The following is a 19,398-nucleotide window of genomic DNA, read 5'->3' on the forward strand; positions in this document are numbered from 1 at the left end:
GGGAGTGTCGCCAACTGAAGGTGAAAGTCTGATATTGTGTTGTTGTTTGGGGAAGGGTCAAAAATAAATATTTTTAAAAAAGTTTTCTAAAACTTTGACCCGAGTTGATCTTTTTTTAACCCCCGATGACCGATTGTTATCTGTATTAATCAGTAAAAGCGGGTTAAATCATATATTTTCACCTCCTCATTTGCTTTTTTTTTTTTTTAACCGATTGACACCATGAGTTGAGATTATTATTATATATTATTTTATTTTATTTTGGCACAGGTAAGTCTGAGTTTCGAAGGTGCACTTGAAGGCAACAGCCGTTGACCGCCCCCACACTGCTGCTGCCGCTGCCCGAACAGGAGCCGCGTGTGATGTGTGTGTGTGTGTGTGTGTGTGTGTGTGTGTGTGTGTGTGTGTCAGAGAGTGTGTTTGGTTTTTTTAAGTTTGTCCGCCCTGGCTTCCCATCACGACGACTCGACTTGTGGAGCTTTGTTTCATTGATGCACGACAACAACAACAACAACCGTCGGTTTGTTTTTGTTTTTTTTTTCAAAAAATAACGTATAACCGTTAGAGACGTTAGAGAGGCACGTTCGTGACATTTCGGATAATTTATAGAGAAACTTTTAAAAAAAGAGAAGAGGACGGAGGAGGAGAGGACGACTACGAAGTTGTCACTTTGCTGTCATGTCTGCTACTTGTTGAATGTGTGTTGTACATACACACCACTGGCGGGCAGGTAGGTTATAAAACTAAGTCTCCCTTTGGACTGTGTGTCTGTTGGTTGTGAACACACACTCACAGGCTTGTAGTTGATGTTTAAAAGTGTTTTAAGTAATTAGTTGACTTTCTTTTTGCATGAGATAATTAAGTGAAATGTTTTATTCAGCCTTTCCTTTGTGGTGTCAGGGACTTTTAATTCAACAACCATGAGGCATTGACACAACAGTGGACAGTGATGGCAGAGCTGGAGATTGACCAGTCCAACCTTCCACGTGTCCAAGAAGGTAAGCACACACACACACACACACTGATCCAAAACTAAAACTCTTAACCGGGTGTGTTTTTGTTGAGGCTCCTTACAGAGGAGGAGGAAGCCAAAGGTCAGGGTCACCTCCTCAACTGCAGACATGGAGCCGAATACGAAGGACGGACTTTCTACCCGTCGCCTTGCTGCATGCTTGAGAGAGACAATGAGACATTTGACAACTTCCCCTCCTCGCCTCTCTCTCTCTCTCTCTCTCTCTCTCTTTCTCTTTTCAGCCATGGCAGCTTTTTATTCTGACCTTGTGTTTTCCCGTGCTTGATTTTCCTGCGGCATCAATGACTACAATCTCAGATAAGATGTAGCTTTTTTTAAATGTTTTGACTGTGCATGCGGGCAGACACATGGTACAGCTGTGCCGGAGATGGATCACATCATAGGCAGGGTCTGGTGTGTTGGATCTAGATAAGAGTAAAGGAATGAGATAGCTGTTTGTGATACGTGATCGCCGAGGGAAGAAAGTGCTATTTGCTCCAGATGAAGACTTTAAATTGAAAGAATTGCTTTCATGTTGAATGTACAGTGCGAAAACTTTTACAATTTAAATTTAATCAGTCACTTGAAACCCAAAACAGAGCAATTACCATGCTTGTTTGGTCTCTGGACTATAGGCTGCAAATGTGAACTGTGAGACATTTAGATACTAAGAAACAGTAAGTTAGAGTGAGAATTATAAAACTCACGTTACATGCGGAGCCACAGAAACTCAAAATTAGTTTTATCTTCTTGCGTGTAAGTAACAAAATATTCCCAGGTAAGGAATTTCTAAGCCGTGCTCTGGGTGTAGACCGTTGACTCAGTCTTTGGCATGTCCACACTAATGAATAGGATAGAAATAGGTCTGCATGTCTTTTATCAAGGGAGATAATTCAGCACTCCACTCTTGTTTCCACACACACAAAGGGCACACTGTGCAAGCTTTGTGTTTTCATGCTTTATCGAGCAGGGGGCCGGTGCACAAACAAAGCCAGTAATAGCTGCGATAAACCGCTCATCAAGACAATGTGAAATCAGATGTCTGTTCATTTTTCTTTTTCCAACTCATCATCTACTTTCACCAGACGGATTTGTGGCACTTCTTCTGTCGTCTCCCTCTGTGGCACTGTTTTATTTAACATCCCGTTGTGGGTGTTTATGCTTTAATTTCCCTTAAGAGCCGTAAATCCCCCCCGTCCCACTTCTTCACTCACTTTCCTCTCCATCTGAGAGTCTCAGCCAAGTCAACTTTCTTTGTTTTCACTGCCCCCCCCTCTTATCAGTTCCTGTTTTGACCCTCCTCTGGCTGCTCCTGATATAGCCTGATGTGCAGAGGGAATGCAGCTCCCAGAGGAATTCCCCCTCCCCGCCTCCGACCCCCCTCTTGTTCCAAATTTCACTCTCACCAACTGACCCAGAGTCCCATTACCCCTCACCTCCCCTTTGTTCTCCATGACCACTTGGTCCAGTACACGAGTTTGCTGGCCCAGTTTGCCTAGTTTTCTAAAACGCAGCGTGGGGAGCTGTGGGACGGACACCCTCGTGGTGAAATTGTGTGCAAAAAAGCAGCGAGCAGAGAAGAGCAGAACAGGCCAGGGAGAAGGAAGGAGAGAGAGAGGGAGAGGGAGACAGCGCGTGGGCGGTCGGTGGGGGATTTTTGGCTGAAAATAGAACCCTTGTCATTTTCTCCTTTCGCCAGTTTCTTTGTTTGGCAGGCACTCCGCTCTCTGCTGCTATCCAAGTAGCTGTGAAGATGAAAGAGAAATATCTCTGTTGGTGCTTGATCGACTGCTCCCTCGCTCCCTGGATGCCTGAGATGATCTGCATGATTTTGTTTTAGATGATTGGTTGTCAGTTCTCTAATGTTTTGGTGGTGGGAGTTTTTCAGCTGTTCTACTAAAAGGCAAGGTGCACACGCTCACCTATGAGATTTAGTTACATCAGCAAAAAAGGGAAAAAATAGATACGCGTGTCTTTTTTTTTCTATTTTTGACCCCGGGTAATGCAGAATATTTAAAAAACAGGAGATAATTCACTTTGCTTTGGTGTCGAGGTCACACAGGTCATGCTTTTTAATGCACCCATCTCCTGCAGTCTCATTGCACACACTGTGAGGGAACATACTACTATACAAGCAGGGTGCTTACTAACTTTATATATATATTTTTTTACCCTCTGGTGTTCACGCGTCGCAGCCAGTTTCTGCTGTCTGCTGGATCTTTAATTTACCGCCCTCTTAGGAAACAGACACAGGCCTAACAGTGTCCTTTCATGCCCTTATTAAGTAGCTTACAGTAAGAGTGTCTGTACAATTTTAAAAAACACACTCAGCCTGGACTCGCACTGAATACGCGCCTGTGCCTCCAAACCTGTTTAGCAGTCATAATAACACAGTCTCCTTGTCCCGCCCCTGGAAGGGTAATGTGACCGTAGTTTAAAGGAGTTTGGAAAAACAAGTTAACCCGCAATGCAGACACACCCGCACACACACACACACACACACACACACTTTGCGCACTCACACAGACAGGACTGTCATTTTCCTCCTTTTCCCTTTTTTTTTTTTTTTTTTCCTGAGTTGGACTTAAGAGTAAACTTGTGTTTTGAGCTGTTGATCTGTCGTGTCGGATTAAAGCCAAGCCCGACTTAATCCCTCCTCATTGACAGACCGGACACATAAGGGCAGGGTGGCGATCCATTTAACGGATAGTCTTTTAAGCACCGCAGCAGGTGTAAGTAGTAATCCATGTCTGTCTTGGTATGGGTTAACTCCCAGAGCAGTCTTATGTGGTCGTTCATGGTGTAAACAGACCCTTCTGGTGGCTTAGCCGCTGTCTGGGTGATTTCTGTGAACTTTAATTTTTGAGCCCCTCTAGACTGAAACGAACCCAGAGACCTAGATATTCTCTGCTAGTGAGTTTAGCCCAGTTTCAGGATTTAGAGAAGAGAGTTCGACTGAATTTGATCACAGAAGACTTTTTCTCACTTCCCTGTTTACGAAACTGGACAAAGAGGCGACATCCTCAGTTCGACTTTGTTATATCAACCCAGGAGCAGTTTTATAAATGTTGAAACGTACCATTGCATTGTTAGAGCACGCTCTAGTAGTTCAGGTAACGTGTACACTATTACGGGGACGAGATAGGGATCAAGGAATGCACCTCACCATACCAAGTTGTGTTTGAGAGCACAAACTTGTCAAGCAGTCTTAAAGCTACATGCTTGATGTTTGGTTTGCTTTCAGTTCAGCCACACAGACGCTCACAGCTGTACTATAGACTGTAAGCTGAATATGTCGCTCTTAAAATGAATCTCGAGGCCTCCCATTCATACCTGTCACCAGTGACGCCATCCGGCGAAACTTCAGCTTGTAAGTAAACTTCCAGGGCCTTTGCTCGTCTTCTGTTCATACATTTCCCTGTTTTTAGACTTGTACTTCTGCTGATAGAAGGATCAAAAAGTACAGTTGAAGCTTTAAGCCTTGAGAATGAACGTCTTTAGCTTTGATATCTCACTTACAGTGACAGCCAGGTTTACATGCACACTTAGATACTGGATCATATTTTCAGCTTAGGAGTTTTCTATTCATTTTAACAGCCTGCTGTCAATTAAAGTTACCATGATCCTGTCTAATGTTCATATTTTAGGTATTTTGAAATAACGTCTGGTGTTACAGCAGTATAAAATGTTTCTAGGTTTTCTATAGCTGGTTTAAGAGCTTAAACAGGTTATTACAAACAACAAATGGCATTTATGTGTGGACACTCAGCTCATAAACTTAATACTTGAGTATCCTAAGCATTAAGAGCAGGGATGTAAATGTAGCCGTCATCTCCACAGGCCTGGGCCAGCCGGATCAGTGAAAGGATTAGTAGTAGGACAGGTGTTTTTAATTGGCCCTGTATCTGGCTGCGGCTGGAGGCTTTTCCTTCTGCAGCGAGCTAAATCTCTTCTTAAACACTGTCTTCTGTCCTCCTCCTGGCATTTTGCAAGCTGCACTGAGAGACAGACAGGCATTTTAAGTTCCCTGATGAAAATTTGTGAGATAGCGACATGTTTTTGTTTTTTTTTTTTTTTGTCTGCAAAGACAGAGGAAGTGGAGAAAACAGCTGGGCCACAGCGCTGCTGTCTGTCTGTGTTTATTTTCTCTTGGGTAACTTTTGAGTTTGTTTGACAGACTTTAAACACACATGGGCTGCAGCACATACGGCCTATCGTGGCTCATTAAAAGCTACTGTAAACACTTGGCATGTTTATAGATGAGAATAACAGTCCACAAATGCTGAAGCCATTAAGTCCAATGTACAGAAGAAGAGTCTGGCAAAACTGTGGGTGTTCACTTCCTTATGACTGGAGTTTTAAAATATATGCAGGTCGAAACGGAGCAGAGAACAGTATTGACTTATTGACTATCCCTTTGTTTGACTTCACGTGTTTGGGAACACTTTCTTTGCATAACTGTGTCGTAAATTTATGTGTCTACATTACAGCCCCTGTCTTTGTCAGTTCCCTGACAAAAAAAAAAAAAAGGACAAGGCTAGAGAGCTTTAATGACATGAAACCGATATGTTTTACGACCAAATCCAGCAGCAGGTGGCCAGACTGTCATGGGATAGGCTGAGTTTGCCGCAGAGTGGCTCGATATGGAGAAGCAGACAGGAGTTGGTGTACAGAGAGCTCTTAGCTAAGGCCTTTGGATTTACGACAGCCTTACAGATTCCTCTCTACATACACATTTGTGCCATCTGCACAGGCTTCCCAGTATAAATGGTTGCAGGTGGTAGTTCCAAAACTTTGCATCTTCATTTGGTAGTCATAGTGAGCATGTTGGTAACATAAAAAAACATGTCTCTACCGCTTAAGATCCTTTCAACAAGAGTTAAAGATAACACCTTTTTATATTGATGAAATCTGTCAGAGTGGGTCACATTGTTGCCTTTGTTAGAATGAGGTAGACCTGTTTCTCTGCTGCTACAAAACGCAGTAACTTTGGGAGCACAATAATTCCACATTTCCGCATTTTTCTCTGGAACACCAGCTCCCTGTTAAGATTTTTATGAGAGCCTTTTATATATTTTATAAGAGGGAATTCATGCCAGAGTGGTAGGTGGTTGCTATTTTTCCCTAAAGTTTTGAGGGACACTCCTCCGCCTATGTCTCTTGTCATAATAAACTGCAATCATGACAGCATGTATATCCTATAGTTTCCTCTAGACAGAGCCCAAAGGCTAGGCACGTCCTGGTGGGAGCCAAACCGGACCGTTCAAGATTGTCATTTATTTTGTTTTAGTTGCATCTGTGATTGAAAATATTGCTTTCACAGTCAGAACCAGATAATGCTGTACATCTGTTAGTGCCTTACTCACATGCCCACATGCATCTGTTTTAGAGATCATGGCAGACTGAGAGACTAACTGCATCCTGACAATTTGGATCAAGTTTACATCGATAACAAAAGTAATTTTGTCCAACACAATGCCTGACTACAACAAACCATGCTTTGTCCTGCTATTGCTGTTAATAATTACTGGCTGTCCCCTTATTTGACTGAGGTGCAAGACCCCGTGAAATTATTGCGATTCTGAAATGTTTCCACAATGGCGATCATTGTCCTGGTCACGACACTGACGTGCTATTTAAAGAGATGGAGAAATTGAGGCACTGTCACAGATAAAACACAAAGCAGACACCAACACAAAAGAACTGAATCTACTCAAGTCGACCTACAAGTCAGTACAGAACAGGGACAACGATCATAACTGTGTTGGAACAGGGTCACAATTTCCTGGGACTCTTCAGTCTCTGCTGACAGCTCCTTTATCATTGCCTCAAGCTGCCTTCAAACTCTGTTTAATGAATTGGTATTAGGTGAAGGTAAATTATAATGTTATGATATATTGATGATCAAATCTTGTAAAATTAATCTTTGCAAGAAATTGAAGTACAGTTGTTTGAAAGAGAAATGTGATCAGTTACTATAATAAAGCTTTTAAACAACCTGGCAACCATTTCTAAAAGTTAGTGTTGAACGCTGCCCCGCCATTCAGTTTTTTTTAACAATCTGTCACAGTTTGTATGACACTAAAGTGATTCTGTGCTCTGCTGTTTCAGTGTGTCAGTGTTTTGCTGTGCTGGAGGATGGAGCATTGGCGCACAACCTGCAGGAACAGGAGAGTAAGTATAATGTCAGGCTACCACGTGACTACAACACAGCTGCAAACTACAAACCAAGTATTCATTTTCAGTGATGTGGCTCGCTCTCCAGTCTGTGAATCAACGAAGCAAATCAACACATTCTGTGTTGTGTGGTTTCATCTTTATCCTGCTAGCAAAGATTATAGGCAACTATTATTACAGATTATAGATTTACAATAGAACGTACTTAAGTAAAATGCTGTGTTCTACTCATGGTTTACCAAGGCAGGCTGGGAATCTCTAAGTACTTCTTCTTGGTTTGCTTTTGTCTGTAACAGTTGTTGCGGTATGTCTTTGTAACTTTAGTTGTAAACAAAACCGTAAACAAAGCGTCATGTAATTTGGTGTCTGTTTTTAAGATTCCATGCCACGAACCATGTTTCAAATTAACAACACAGCAGTCACGAATACTCCAAAATAAGCACATTTAAATGTGAAAGTAAGATAGTAAACATGAATTAGTGTAACCTAGATCACACAATTCATTGCCACATGTTGAATATTGTCTCACTGTCTGCCTTTTGCTCTACCTTTTCTCTTGCCCTCAATAGTTGAGCAATATTATAGCACCAACATCCAGAAGAACCAGCTAGTGCAAAATGACATTCGTGTAGCCAAACAGCTGCAGGATGAGGAAGAGGAGCAGAGAGCCGAGCAGAGCGCTCTCCTCAGACAGGCCTCCAGGCAACTGTGGGTGACCACTGCCCCCCAAAACACACTATGACATAACTCTAACTATTCAGATATGAGCGCATGTCCTCATGTCCTGCATGTTCCCTTACCCTATTGAGTTATATATATACCCTTATTTACATTGTTGTATGATGTGTTTTAGTTGCATCAGTGAGTTACAAGTTTAAGAAGTCTTTTTCTTCCCTGACTGTTCTGTAGAGAGGAGCAAGACTTTGAGTATGCACGTATAATTCAAGAAGAGCTCCAGCGTTGTGCAGAGGAGGCCCAGAGGAGAGAGCAGGACGATGAGGTGAGCACAGACCAACGTAAACCCATTTCATTATGTCTCATTTAAGATCAATATTTCAAAAAGAAGATTTCACTTTTAATTATGTGAATTGATTCAGTCTGTGCTGGTGGTCATTTGGACGACAGCTATACTTTTACATCAGTACAGCTTTGACATGAATTAGTGTTCCACAGCCTTTTCCACAGTGAGGTTAGATTTATGGAGTTTTCATCTTTAAATGCTCAGGCCAGTGTAACCCACTATAAAGAGTGCAAGGGTCAGTTGTGACGTCACACAAATCTGCACCTACTCGTAATTTATCCACTTACCTCCCACCTCCAATATGATAAATGTTTTGGAAATCTGCATCCATTAGTGTCATAAAACCATTATTTCTCAGTCAGCGGGCTGCTACACACAGTCTATTATTTACTGTAGCTCTTTAGATGAATTGGCCCCATACTTGGCACGGAGACAGTAGGCTTAAACACGGCAGACAAAAATGAAGCCTTAATGATGCATGCAGATGTTTTTATTTAATATAAAATGATGTATTCTGTGTTTTACTTCTCTTTGCCACAACAATCCTAACAAGTAGCTACTTTTGTATGGATGAAAGGGGGCAGGTGAAATGGTTAACATGGTCACATTCAAAAAACATTATTCAGTCATTATCAGGCTAACAGAGGGTCTTGAATGTATGCCAACAAGCATTGAGCCAAATGCAGAGAAACTTCTCCAGCTTAACTTGCCTGACTGTTGCAGAGATAACAGAAAAAAACCTATGCCTATCAGAGAGGCAGAATGATCATCTATTATGCTGCTGGTAGTTAGGTAACCAAGCTAATCATTGAGCTCACCCATCATCATGTTAGAGGAGGAAACAGAGAGTCCAATGAAGCTTTGGCAGTCACTGGAAGCACATTTATGACCCTTTGAAAAGGTTTCTGTGTGGTATTTGCGGTGTAACCACAAACTTCACAAATAAAAGGTTGTAGTGTTCGCTAAGGTAGCACCTCAGAGAGGCTAAGTCAGTGGTTAGTTTGTGCCCGGTTTCAAATACATTGCACAAAAATGTCAAGATTTGGACCTGAATCAGTCCCCAACACTACTAAATATCCATTTACATTGGTTTTCAGCTGAACAAGGTGGTTTAAGGTTTTAGTTACACTTTACATTTTAGTTACACCATTCTGGCGAAGGAAACTCGTACTAAGCAGTAAACCTCAGGATATGATGGATGGAAAACAAAACTTTAATTCGAAGCTACAAGTGGCTACAGCAATAGAGAGGCTATTTTTGAAAATATAAGCATGCCCTTTGGATGACTGATATATGGAAACAAGGTTGAAAATCAGTGTTCCTTTACAAGTCACTCATTTTGACATTTTTAAATTAAAACCCATGTCATGTATAAAGCTTAGCTTGAAACCAAACGTTGTCCCGGCCAATAAGTAGACACAAACATGACAGCAAAGTCTGTAAAGTGAAATATTTTTGTGGGGATTTGCTCCTGAAAGAGGAACAAATCTTTCCTGTGGGTATCAAGTTGCTGGCAGCAACCAGAGCAGTGCAAGACCGTGTACTGTACAGACAAGTTCAACTTGGCACAATGCAGTGATAAAACCGAAACTTGGGCAAATCCAAAATAAGACTTAAAGTGATACTTGCCCCAAATTTATCTTTTAACCACAACAGTTACCACAAACTTAAAATAGCACCGGCATAATCTTTCAAGGTTGGCACACTCAGCACAGGGACTCATAGAGTTACAGTATATGGCACTCGGGACATACTTGTATATCATTTAATTATGTGCCTGTTACCAGCAGTTCAGGGAGTATGATATGGTTCACTTTGCCCTCTCTTAGGACTAGCGGAGTCCATAATGAATGGCGGTTGCAGCAAAGTGCTGCTCTGGGCCTCTGGTGTATGCACTGCGCCGTAAGAGTGCTGCATGAGCAGAGTCAGCTGTTAAACAGAGACACAAGCTGTCAGCTACCCATCTGGATGATGGCTCAAGCAGTTTCTCTGGTGGTTGATTCAAGGCATGGACCATCGACTTCTTCATACAAAATGCACTCATGTGGGCACATTATGTCTAAAGTGTAAAACCATAAGATAAAGAGGCAGTTTAAGTAAAAACATTATCTCAGTGCAGCATTTAATCTAGAAAATCACTCAGGTTTCATCTGGTTATCCTTTTCATTGAGCGGTTAACATTGTTACTGGGTTTCTAAACAGGTTTTGTCAAAACACTGGAAATGTAAGAGTTTATTAGTTAAATATCATCATAATGAATCTAAATCTATCATATCTTTTAAGGATATTTGAGAGCGACACAGCTATATGGGTGTCAATCTTTGGACGATGATCAACTACTAGAGGACGGATTGCCAGAAATCTAGTACACAGATTCATGTTTTCCCCAGGATAAATTGTAATAACTTTGGTGATCCCATCACTTTTCATCAAAAGCCAGCATTACAAATGTAATTTGTCCAATACATTAGTGTACGAAAACCTGCAAAAGTATTCCCAACTGCCACAGCTTGTTTTTAGTGCTAATTAGCTAATTAAATAAGATCATGGCAAATATTATACCTGTTCATATTTTAATTGTGAGGATGTGAGTATGCTAATGTCAGCATTTAACCCTAACCCTCAGATTCTGAACAACTGGTTGTAGACTCTTAGTCTTGTCATGAGTTAATTTCTTTACCATCTGATTTTGAATACAAATCTGACATATTAATATCTAGACAATCTAGTGATAGACAGTGTTGTCCGATTCCCCCACTCTTAATTTGTGGCACAGCACTAGATTTCTCCAAAACTTTGTAAATACAAAAACAATTCATCTTGCAGCCCAAACACGACGGGGCAACCAGATGGTTCCCATCAATCACCTCTCCCTTGTTGTTACAATGTTCACACAAACTCCACAGCCCCTCGAAAAACTTTGTCTTTATGTCTGTTCATTTTTTTTTTACAGCACACGTGCATTTCTGAACACGTGTTGCTTTTACAGAAACAGTAATCTGTCTGTCCACCAATAGAAACGCAGAATTGAGCCGTGTAAGAAGAAGAGCATTGTAGGGGGGGAAAAAAGCCAACTCTGCCACGAAACTTCCCAGCTGGTCCGTTGGAGCGGTCTGCGTCACAAGGCCACTCCAGCATAATATTTTCCTTTACCCTGCAGTTTCCTTTTTAGAGGAGGCTGCCTTGGACGGGCGTATAAAAGCTCCTTGTTTTGAGTATGTGAGGTCAGAAAAGCTGTGGGGTTCATTCATCATTATTAAAGGGGTTGGAACCAACATAAGGTGTCTACACTCACAGTTGAATGGCAAAGCCTCATTTACTCACTAGGTCAAAAGTCATGCTAGGTTATGAGGATATATCTATTCCTGTGTGGTTGTATTCATTTCTTTTTATGAGTGTTGATGTTTGGATCAAGCGAAGAACTATTAACACTCCCGTTAGCCTACCTTCCTTAATGATTGGCTGATCAGAGGTGTTGATTAAATATTTGCCTCCCTGTAGATTGTGTCTTTAATTAAGGAACAGAAGGAGCCAGGCTGAGCTGTTTTAAATGCCAGATCCCCGTGGCACTCCATGCCTAACCTGCCATGGCAAGCTGCTAATTGTCTGCTGATGCTGGCAAAGTGTCTGACACACACGCCCTGATTGCAAAGCAAAAGGAGCTGTGTTGGCTTTTAGCTGTGATTTATGTTGGTAATGCAGCCCACAGAGACGTATTTTCATATTTCATAGAATTTGCTCGTAGAATATGCTGATTTGTAGGGAACATTATTAGTTCTGGCTTTAAAAAAAAAAAATGCACAGAGACAACATGGGTGGGTGTTCTCCTTCAGAGAGCAGACAAGTATAGCAGGCATTCCCCAGTGACAAGGTGTTACTTCAAACGAAACAGTCCCGTTGACCCGCTTCTGTTGGAGTTTTTCTGATCCAGACTTCAAACTGAAGGAGATAAAAACTTTGCTTGTGTCTCTCATTCAGCCTCCTACTTTCCATTGAGTCAGCCACAGCCATGCCTGAAATAGTTTGGCCACCAAGAGCTGGCTTTGTGTTAAATAGCCACTATTAAGTTGTCAACTGACCTCACAGTGGTACTAAGTCACCCAATGTGGCTCTGCATTTAGTGAGGATTAGATTCTCTTCCTCTCTGTTAAACTTGGTCAACTTTTACACAGCACCTGAGAATTTGGTCCACATAACATTCATATTGTTACTCCAACACTAATCTTTAAAGGGAGCTTAGTATGTTTTAAGATGAAAATGGTATGAGGTTAAACAGATGAAACAGTATCTACAGTATAAGCAGATATATATATTTTTTTGGTACATTGTGGACAGAAGATAACATGAAAGCAAAACCATCCTCGTGGCACGCTCGGGGACAGTTGTTGCCTTGCTTTCTTTTTTTACACAGTCTATGTTATGCTGCCATCTGCTGGTTGACACAGTATACACGACGTTTTAGTCAATATTCTTGCACTCATGCCAACTCATGATTGCATGGCAGTAAAACCCGACTGTTCAGTGAGTGAAGCGTGCCTTGACACTTTGTAATATTTTTATCCAGATCAGTTTATTAATAGCTTTGCTGTGAATACTCACTGAGTTGGAAGGCTGGAAATGAGCCAACTTTGCCAAAACGAGAGATTATGACTGTAGTGTAGCGTGACTGTTGTTTGGCTTTGATTGAGGAAATCAGGCGCCAGCCTATCTTGGCACTGTGGTGACCAGGGTCGAAGAAACCTAATGTTGTCTTCCTAGACATAATAGATAGCTTTCTTGTTGACGTTTTATTAACATAAAAAGACAACAGTGGTTACTAACATGGGTAAAAACATTCTCTTTAACTAATTCTGGGCGTAAAGTATTTGCGGTGTTATCTGCAGGGATTTAACGTCTGAGTTGTGAGACAGACGCACTTCTGATGAACTTTGAGAGTGTCTCTGTTTCTCCTTGGCCAAGCGTCAATAAATATTACAGCATAAGACATCAGAACACTTTCTTCCCTCCTGACCGGAATTGATTTCAGCAATTTCTCCACAACATGTTCTTGTTCATTTGACAGAACACCTCCATTTCTGTTGTAATCTTCATTTAGTCTAAGTTTTTATTGAGCGACTCATTGTGTTTTATGATACCAACAAGTAATAAGCATGGCTTTGTCTCCACAGGAAATAGCTAAACGACTGCAGGAAGAGGAGCAGCAGAGAATGAGGAGGAGGAGCAGAGAGCACGAGGGCCAGAGTGAAGGTACAGGGCCACTTTGATTTATGTTTTTATGGCTGTATGCTTGTGTGTTGAATTGTGTTAAAATACATTTGTTATGTGTGTTTGCATGGATTTTTTTTTTTGTTTTTAAGTAGGACAAAACACTCACTCACTTAGCTTCTGTCTAAGCATGCTTTGTCTACTGCTGCTGCCTGTTGTTGTTGTTGTTGTTATTATTATTATTATTTATTATTATTTAACCGGGTATTAGGGTTTTTGTCCAATACAATATTTTCAAATTCAGTGAATATCTCCTCATGGTCCACAAGGAGTGCAGCAGCAAATAATCAATCTAGTCGACAAAAATTGATGACCATATTATTTGCTGAATAATTTAATTATAATTTAGTTGTTGACAAATCACATTATTGTTCACTTCGTTCCAGTAAGCGGCGTCAGGCACTGCTCAGTGACAGTGACACCACTTACTCGAGGGAAGTGAACGAAAAGGCGAGATGGCAATGTTGCAACCTCATGATGGAAAACCTCCAGAGTGTGGGAGTATTTCACTCTTACCTCAGGCAAACAGGTTGTGAGCTGAAACATTTGCAACGATAACATCTGTTCACGGCTGGAGAATGTGCACAAGTTTAACGAACACAGGGAGGATTTGATACTTTCTGAATCGCAAACAACTCTTACAACTCCTCCTATACGTATGTGTCCAGTTTCCAACAATTTATGGGTTTGTTTGATCTTGACTTTTGAATAACTCACTGTTTATTGTAAAACTGGACATAAAGAGAGGCAATATGAACGTATTCATTGTTATTGTCTTTGTTAATTGATTAGCACATACCCGAAGAACCTCAAGATAAATTTAAAAGCTGAGCCGCTGAGCAGAAATCAAAATCCAGAAAGAAATCTTTCAATAATAAATATTATTCAACTATTAAAAAAATAGTAATGAGTTGCAGCCCCTGGTTAGCATTCTGCTCCGTGTGCGTGCTGAAAAACAAAAAGGTCGTTGACTCAACAAACAAACAAAACCACACAATACTAACTTGTCATTCCAGCCCTTCCAGCCTGGATTTGTGTGTCAGGTAATGTTATTTGTAAAGTACTTTCCCACGGACAACTTACTCAACTTACTTTCTAGAGTAAGTAGTAGTAGTAAGTAGTAGCAGCCCTAACCGAATTTCCCTTTTAGCGATCAATAAAGTATCTATCATCATTATCATAGAAAGTAAGTTGAGCAGATTCCCTGCATAGGTTTCACACTGTATTATTATCTTTTATGTTTCTCCCAGGTGCATGCATATAATGTCTTTTTAATATTGTCTATTACGCATGACTCTGCATCTCTAAATGGATCTGAATGCCTCAGTTGTGAAGGTTTTAAAAGTGTAACAAATACTCACTTATGTGACATGCTCCTATTTTTCTTTATGCATTGTGTAACCTCGTCATTAACTGCACTTGTCTTATAGTATCAGCTAACAGCCTCACTCGTCCTCCCTGCTTTTTCATTTGCATGTTTGGCATTACAAAAGGCAACTCCAGCGATGATCTACCATCCCCACACCAGCATACACTCAGCAGCCCTCGCCAAGGAGGGGAGCAGTACTCTTCTATCACCACCAGGTGGCAATGTTCTACCTCTCACAATCATTCAGACTTAGCCGAGCCTTGGGCTGACTCCCCCAGGGGGGTACCAGCTCGGAAAAACACAACTTCATGGTCAAATCAAGGACACCAAGATTCCTTTAGGGAAATCAGGAGTGAACTGAGAGAGGCTTTGAGTGAGGATTCGGAGGATTCTGACTCGGTTTTCTCTGACCAGCTCTCTGTCTTGTCCCAGAGACTGAAAGAAAGACTTAACACAGCACCCCCTCGATGCCGGGCATCTTTACATCAGCTGCAAGAGAGAAAATACAGAAGTCTCTGTTCTCGTAGGAGCTTCCCAGATGAGCTCAGAGTTTGGGAGGAGGAGAGAGGAGAGTGGGATGAGGACTATTATGAAAATAGTGACCCAGATAAGAGGAGGCCTTGGAATTTTCATGAGGAAAGGCACCACAGAGATAACCACGAGGGTGTACAGAGGAGCAGAGATCATGATAGAGACTCTAGGTCAGGCGAGGTGAGAGATAGGCGATGTAGTCGCACTGCGTCTGTCAGGCTACCTGAAAAGAGTAAACACAGCAACAGAGACCTAGCAAGAACTTGGAGCTTTAGGGAAAACCCTGACAAACGTGTCCATTTTCGGGACGACACCAGGACCTCTAACAGGCAGCGGCCTGAAAGCAGCAGTGTCTGGGAGATGTTAGGCCAGGTCCTCAGAGAGAGGGGTGTGCCTGTGAGACTTGGAGGCAACGGGGCACCACTTCAAATAATGCCCCGAAGCAGAAACAGCCAGGTGCTTCACGGGAGCGAGGTCTCCTGCAGCGACACCCAACCGCATCAGAGAGTCTTCCAGAGAGCAGCCACCACCAGGCACAGTTTCCATGGAGATATCAGGGAGAGGAGGAGAATGTCATACCGTGATAACAGTGGGAGAGATCAGAGAGAAGACCGAGACAGGCACCGTAATATTGTAGAGCATAAAGGAGAGGTTTATGAGATTAGAAGTAGAGACTCCTGTCTTGCTAACAGAGAAAGGGGAGGCAGTGCAAGTGGGAGTGAGCACAGATTTACTAATGATAACGAGAGGGAGAGGAATGCAAATGATTACAGGGTCAAGAGGACAACGAGCCAACGCAGGCATTGGCACAACACCGTAGAAGAAAGATTAAGCTCAGAGGAGGAGCAGCAGGTGGAGAGGAGAGTAGAGCAGCCCCACCGAAGCGCTCCACGGCGTAGCCAAAGCCTCAGCAGCAGCAGGGCTTCAACCAGACATAGGTCAAGGCACATGGCAGCAGGTAACATATCAGAACTGCAGCCAACTCCAGTCTGCAGAGGGAAAGCTTCCAAAGCTCTGCTCCCTAACCTCTCTGTGTTCATCTGCTCCTCATCTTCCCCCAATCATCACCTAATCTGGACAAATTTGTGATTTAGTGGTGACTTGGGGTCTGTTTTCTGAAGTGGGACAATTTCCTGTTCATATCTATAATTCCAGTAGACCTTAAATTATCAGTGTGTGCTTTCATTCTCGACTTTATGATCGTTCTTTCGTTCTTGATTTAGTGGGGGAATCCCTTTACAGAACAATCTAGCATCATGCCTTTACATGCTGCATCCTCTCGTCTCCTCTCTCGGTGTGATTCAGTCATCAGTCTCTGTGTCTTTCAGCCTCTGCACATGTATAATTCATCTCTGATTTCCATGTTTACAAGCGTTTTTCACTTCTCGTGTCCTCGTCATCACACTTACTTAAGTTGATTTCGATTTGACACCGTAAAAACCTCACCCACAGGAATGTCCCCGCGACCAGAGGCAGGCGAGGAAAGCCTGGACCTGTTGGAGCTGCAGCAGGTTCTGCAGGATGAAGAGTTGGCTCGTAAGCTTCAGGAGGAAGAGGAAAAGCTTTTGAGAAGGGTTAGTAACCCAAGTACTTTATCATGACGCACTATCATTTAGGAGTCATAAATAAGGGTCAGTAGATCAGTTTCTCTTTTGTTTCTTTTTCTTTCACCTGACCTGTTTTGTTTTTACAGAACTCCCAGCCCTCTCCACGTAGTTCTTACCCAGAGGGAGACTTCAGAGTAGCACAAGTGGCGCAGGATGAGGTACGATAATAAATTGTCGTGTCTGCAGTCATGTCTGGTATCTAATGTTTAACATCCACTTAACTATTGTTGTGTTTTTCAAATAGGAAATTGCACATTTTATGCAGAAGCAGGAAATTAAGTCAAAGCGTCGTTCTCGTGAGCTGGAGGGGCCGGCATCGTGGCGCGAGCACAGAGCGATGATTAGTCATCATGACAGACGAGCTGTACGTGACAGACAGGTAAATGATGTTCTAGATATTGAAAAAAAAAAAAACTGTTTGCGCATCTAAAGATGGCACATGTCATTGCCGTGCACGTCTTTTTGAAAGATCCACTGTAGTCTTCACACTGTGTTAGTGTTGCTGTTTTTATCAGCTGCTTATTAAATGAAGTGATAAAAATTAATTGGAATTATTTGTCTGCTGCCTCAGGTCCCCCGAGAGAGGCTCGACTCAGAGGGCCTTCCTTCACCCACTGAGGACTGCTCTCCAGAGAACCAGCCACCAAGCCCTACCTCCACTATACCGTAAGTCTCTTCACGAATACACTGGAACCTGAAGAGTCATACATTTCCTGACTTACAATTGTTGCATTCACAGACAAGCCCAGCAGATCAGAAACATTGCGGAAGAGCTTGATCCGACCTTTCAGGCGAGGAGACAAGGCATGGACAGCCTCAGAGTGGGACAAACAGGTACTATAAATGGGACAAATATCACTCAAAATGACACAGTTAAAACAATGGCAGGGGACACTAACATCCTTTTCCTCTCCAATGTAGCTCCAACCTGTCAATCACTTCCTGTGCCGCAGTCTGGATTACACGACTTCCTCGAGGAGCCTACTTTCATCCCACCCACGAAACGGCAAACAGACAAACCAGGGCGCACTAAACCCAAAGAGAAGAAAGAAAATTGCAAGCAGCAATAATGCATTTTACTGTTGGGAGTGCTTATATATTTTCTAACACTAAATATCCGTTCAGCTACAGAGTTCACTTTATTACAAGAACTAAGTTCTCTCTACCAGCCCCCATACTAGCACTTTGGAGCAGTGGAACAAAGAAAGAATTGAAAATAGTGACCTTTAACTTTTTCTCTGAATAACGACAACACTTTGGACTCTTGCCTGTATCATTTTCAAAGGGAAACTTCAAGGTTTATTGAAGTATTGTTTGGATTTTCAGTGTTAATGAGTGTTTAATTTAAACGGTATACCCTTTATTTTATATTTGTAAGTTTTATTTGTTTTCATTTAGTTAAGCAGTACACCGTGAGGATCCAGAATGTCAATTGACAAAAGCAAGAAGTTGCTGTGATAACCTTTGACCCTAAGTGACTTGGTTTGCAGACAAGCCACTTTAAGACATCCCATTTCGAAGTGTCTGCCAACTGTGCTTGAAATCCGTTTGGCAAGTCACCAGCCATGTTTACAGTAATACAATGACAATCAAATGAACTTATTTAACCCTTCAAAATCACATTTGTTAAAAAAACAATATTCCTGCTATCAAATTATGATCAATTGTTTTGTAATACCCAGATGGAAACATATACTCTGAGGACAGTGTATGTAACAAAGTAAATTAAGCTTAAAGGTCGACTTCTGTTTTCTACCAATATGGAACTGGTTCTGTTCCAGTTGGCCCTGTTCCGAGTATTTCAACAGAAATTAAATTGGTCCAGAGCCTAAAAAGTTTTTTCCCCATCAGGAGCCAAAAAGTTTGCAGTGTTTCCTTACCTGAAGTTTGAACTGAAGCGTGTGTATCATATACTGTAGATCATTAAGCGCAGTACAATGACATCCTTTGATGACGCGTAGATAAAAGGGATTCCACAGGTTGGTTTACCTGAGGCCACCAAGGTTTCAAGGAATCCTGAACGGGGCTGGTTTTGAGCTGACATCAGACACCAAAGACCGTCCTTGAACTGAGACATGGGTTAGGTCTTCCCTCCAAAATATGACCACTTGTTATCACATGACTGAATTTCCACCTTTTTGGGCTCATTTGCTGAGTGAGGACTTAGATCCATATGAAAGCTCCTAAGTGACATTTAAGCTTAGATTATTTGATACATCTCCAACTCATATTTTAGTATATTCGCCAAGTGTGTGACAATTATGTCTGTTAACATTACTCACAGTTCTTGCTCTAACAGAATTGATTTGTACAGACATAACTATTCTTTTGTCTCAGCTTAAGTTTGTTTGTTTTTATATGATCATACTCTCATGATACTCTCACATTTAAAACACTCTTTGTTGTTATTTTTTGT

The 19,398-nt window shown here is 41.8% G+C and overlaps 1 protein-coding gene across 5 annotated transcripts; it reads left to right on the forward strand.

The window, feature by feature from the left end:
* The first annotated feature begins 369 nt into the window (after window positions 1-369).
* On the forward strand, window positions 370-19,350 carry ccdc187 (coiled-coil domain containing 187). Of its 5 annotated transcripts, none has more exons than XM_027288795.1 (14): window positions 370-520; window positions 610-730; window positions 901-998; window positions 7,124-7,186; window positions 7,759-7,897; window positions 8,099-8,189; window positions 13,379-13,457; window positions 14,969-16,333; window positions 16,828-16,949; window positions 17,069-17,140; window positions 17,227-17,361; window positions 17,554-17,648; window positions 17,722-17,816; window positions 17,904-19,350. In XM_027288795.1, exons 3-14 carry the CDS (start codon window positions 950-952, stop codon window positions 18,050-18,052), a joined length of 2,454 nt encoding a protein of 817 aa, XP_027144596.1. In that variant the 5' UTR covers window positions 370-520; window positions 610-730; window positions 901-949; the 3' UTR covers window positions 18,053-19,350. The 5 variants fall into 5 exon arrangements, with proteins under 5 accessions (XP_027144596.1, XP_027144597.1, XP_019111763.1 ...); XM_027288796.1 differs by having other exon boundaries at window positions 370-516; XM_019256218.2 differs by having other exon boundaries at window positions 370-730.
* The last annotated feature ends 48 nt before the right edge of the window (window positions 19,351-19,398 follow it).

Source organism: Larimichthys crocea, chromosome XV (assembly GCF_000972845.2).
Source record: "Larimichthys crocea isolate SSNF chromosome XV, L_crocea_2.0, whole genome shotgun sequence".
Classification (NCBI taxonomy): domain Eukaryota; kingdom Metazoa; phylum Chordata; class Actinopteri; family Sciaenidae; genus Larimichthys; species Larimichthys crocea.

Coding starts and splice junctions, on each gene's coding strand:
- ccdc187 (XM_027288794.1), top strand. CDS start 4,319: ATGAATCTCGAGGCCTCCCATTCATACCTGTCACCAGTGACGCCATCC. Junction 8,190..13,378: donor GGAGAGAGCAGGACGATGAG/GTGAGCACAGAC, acceptor TTGTCTCCACAG/GAAATAGCTAAACGACTGCA. Junction 16,950..17,068: donor AGGAAAAGCTTTTGAGAAGG/GTTAGTAACCCA, acceptor TTGTTTTTACAG/AACTCCCAGCCCTCTCCACG.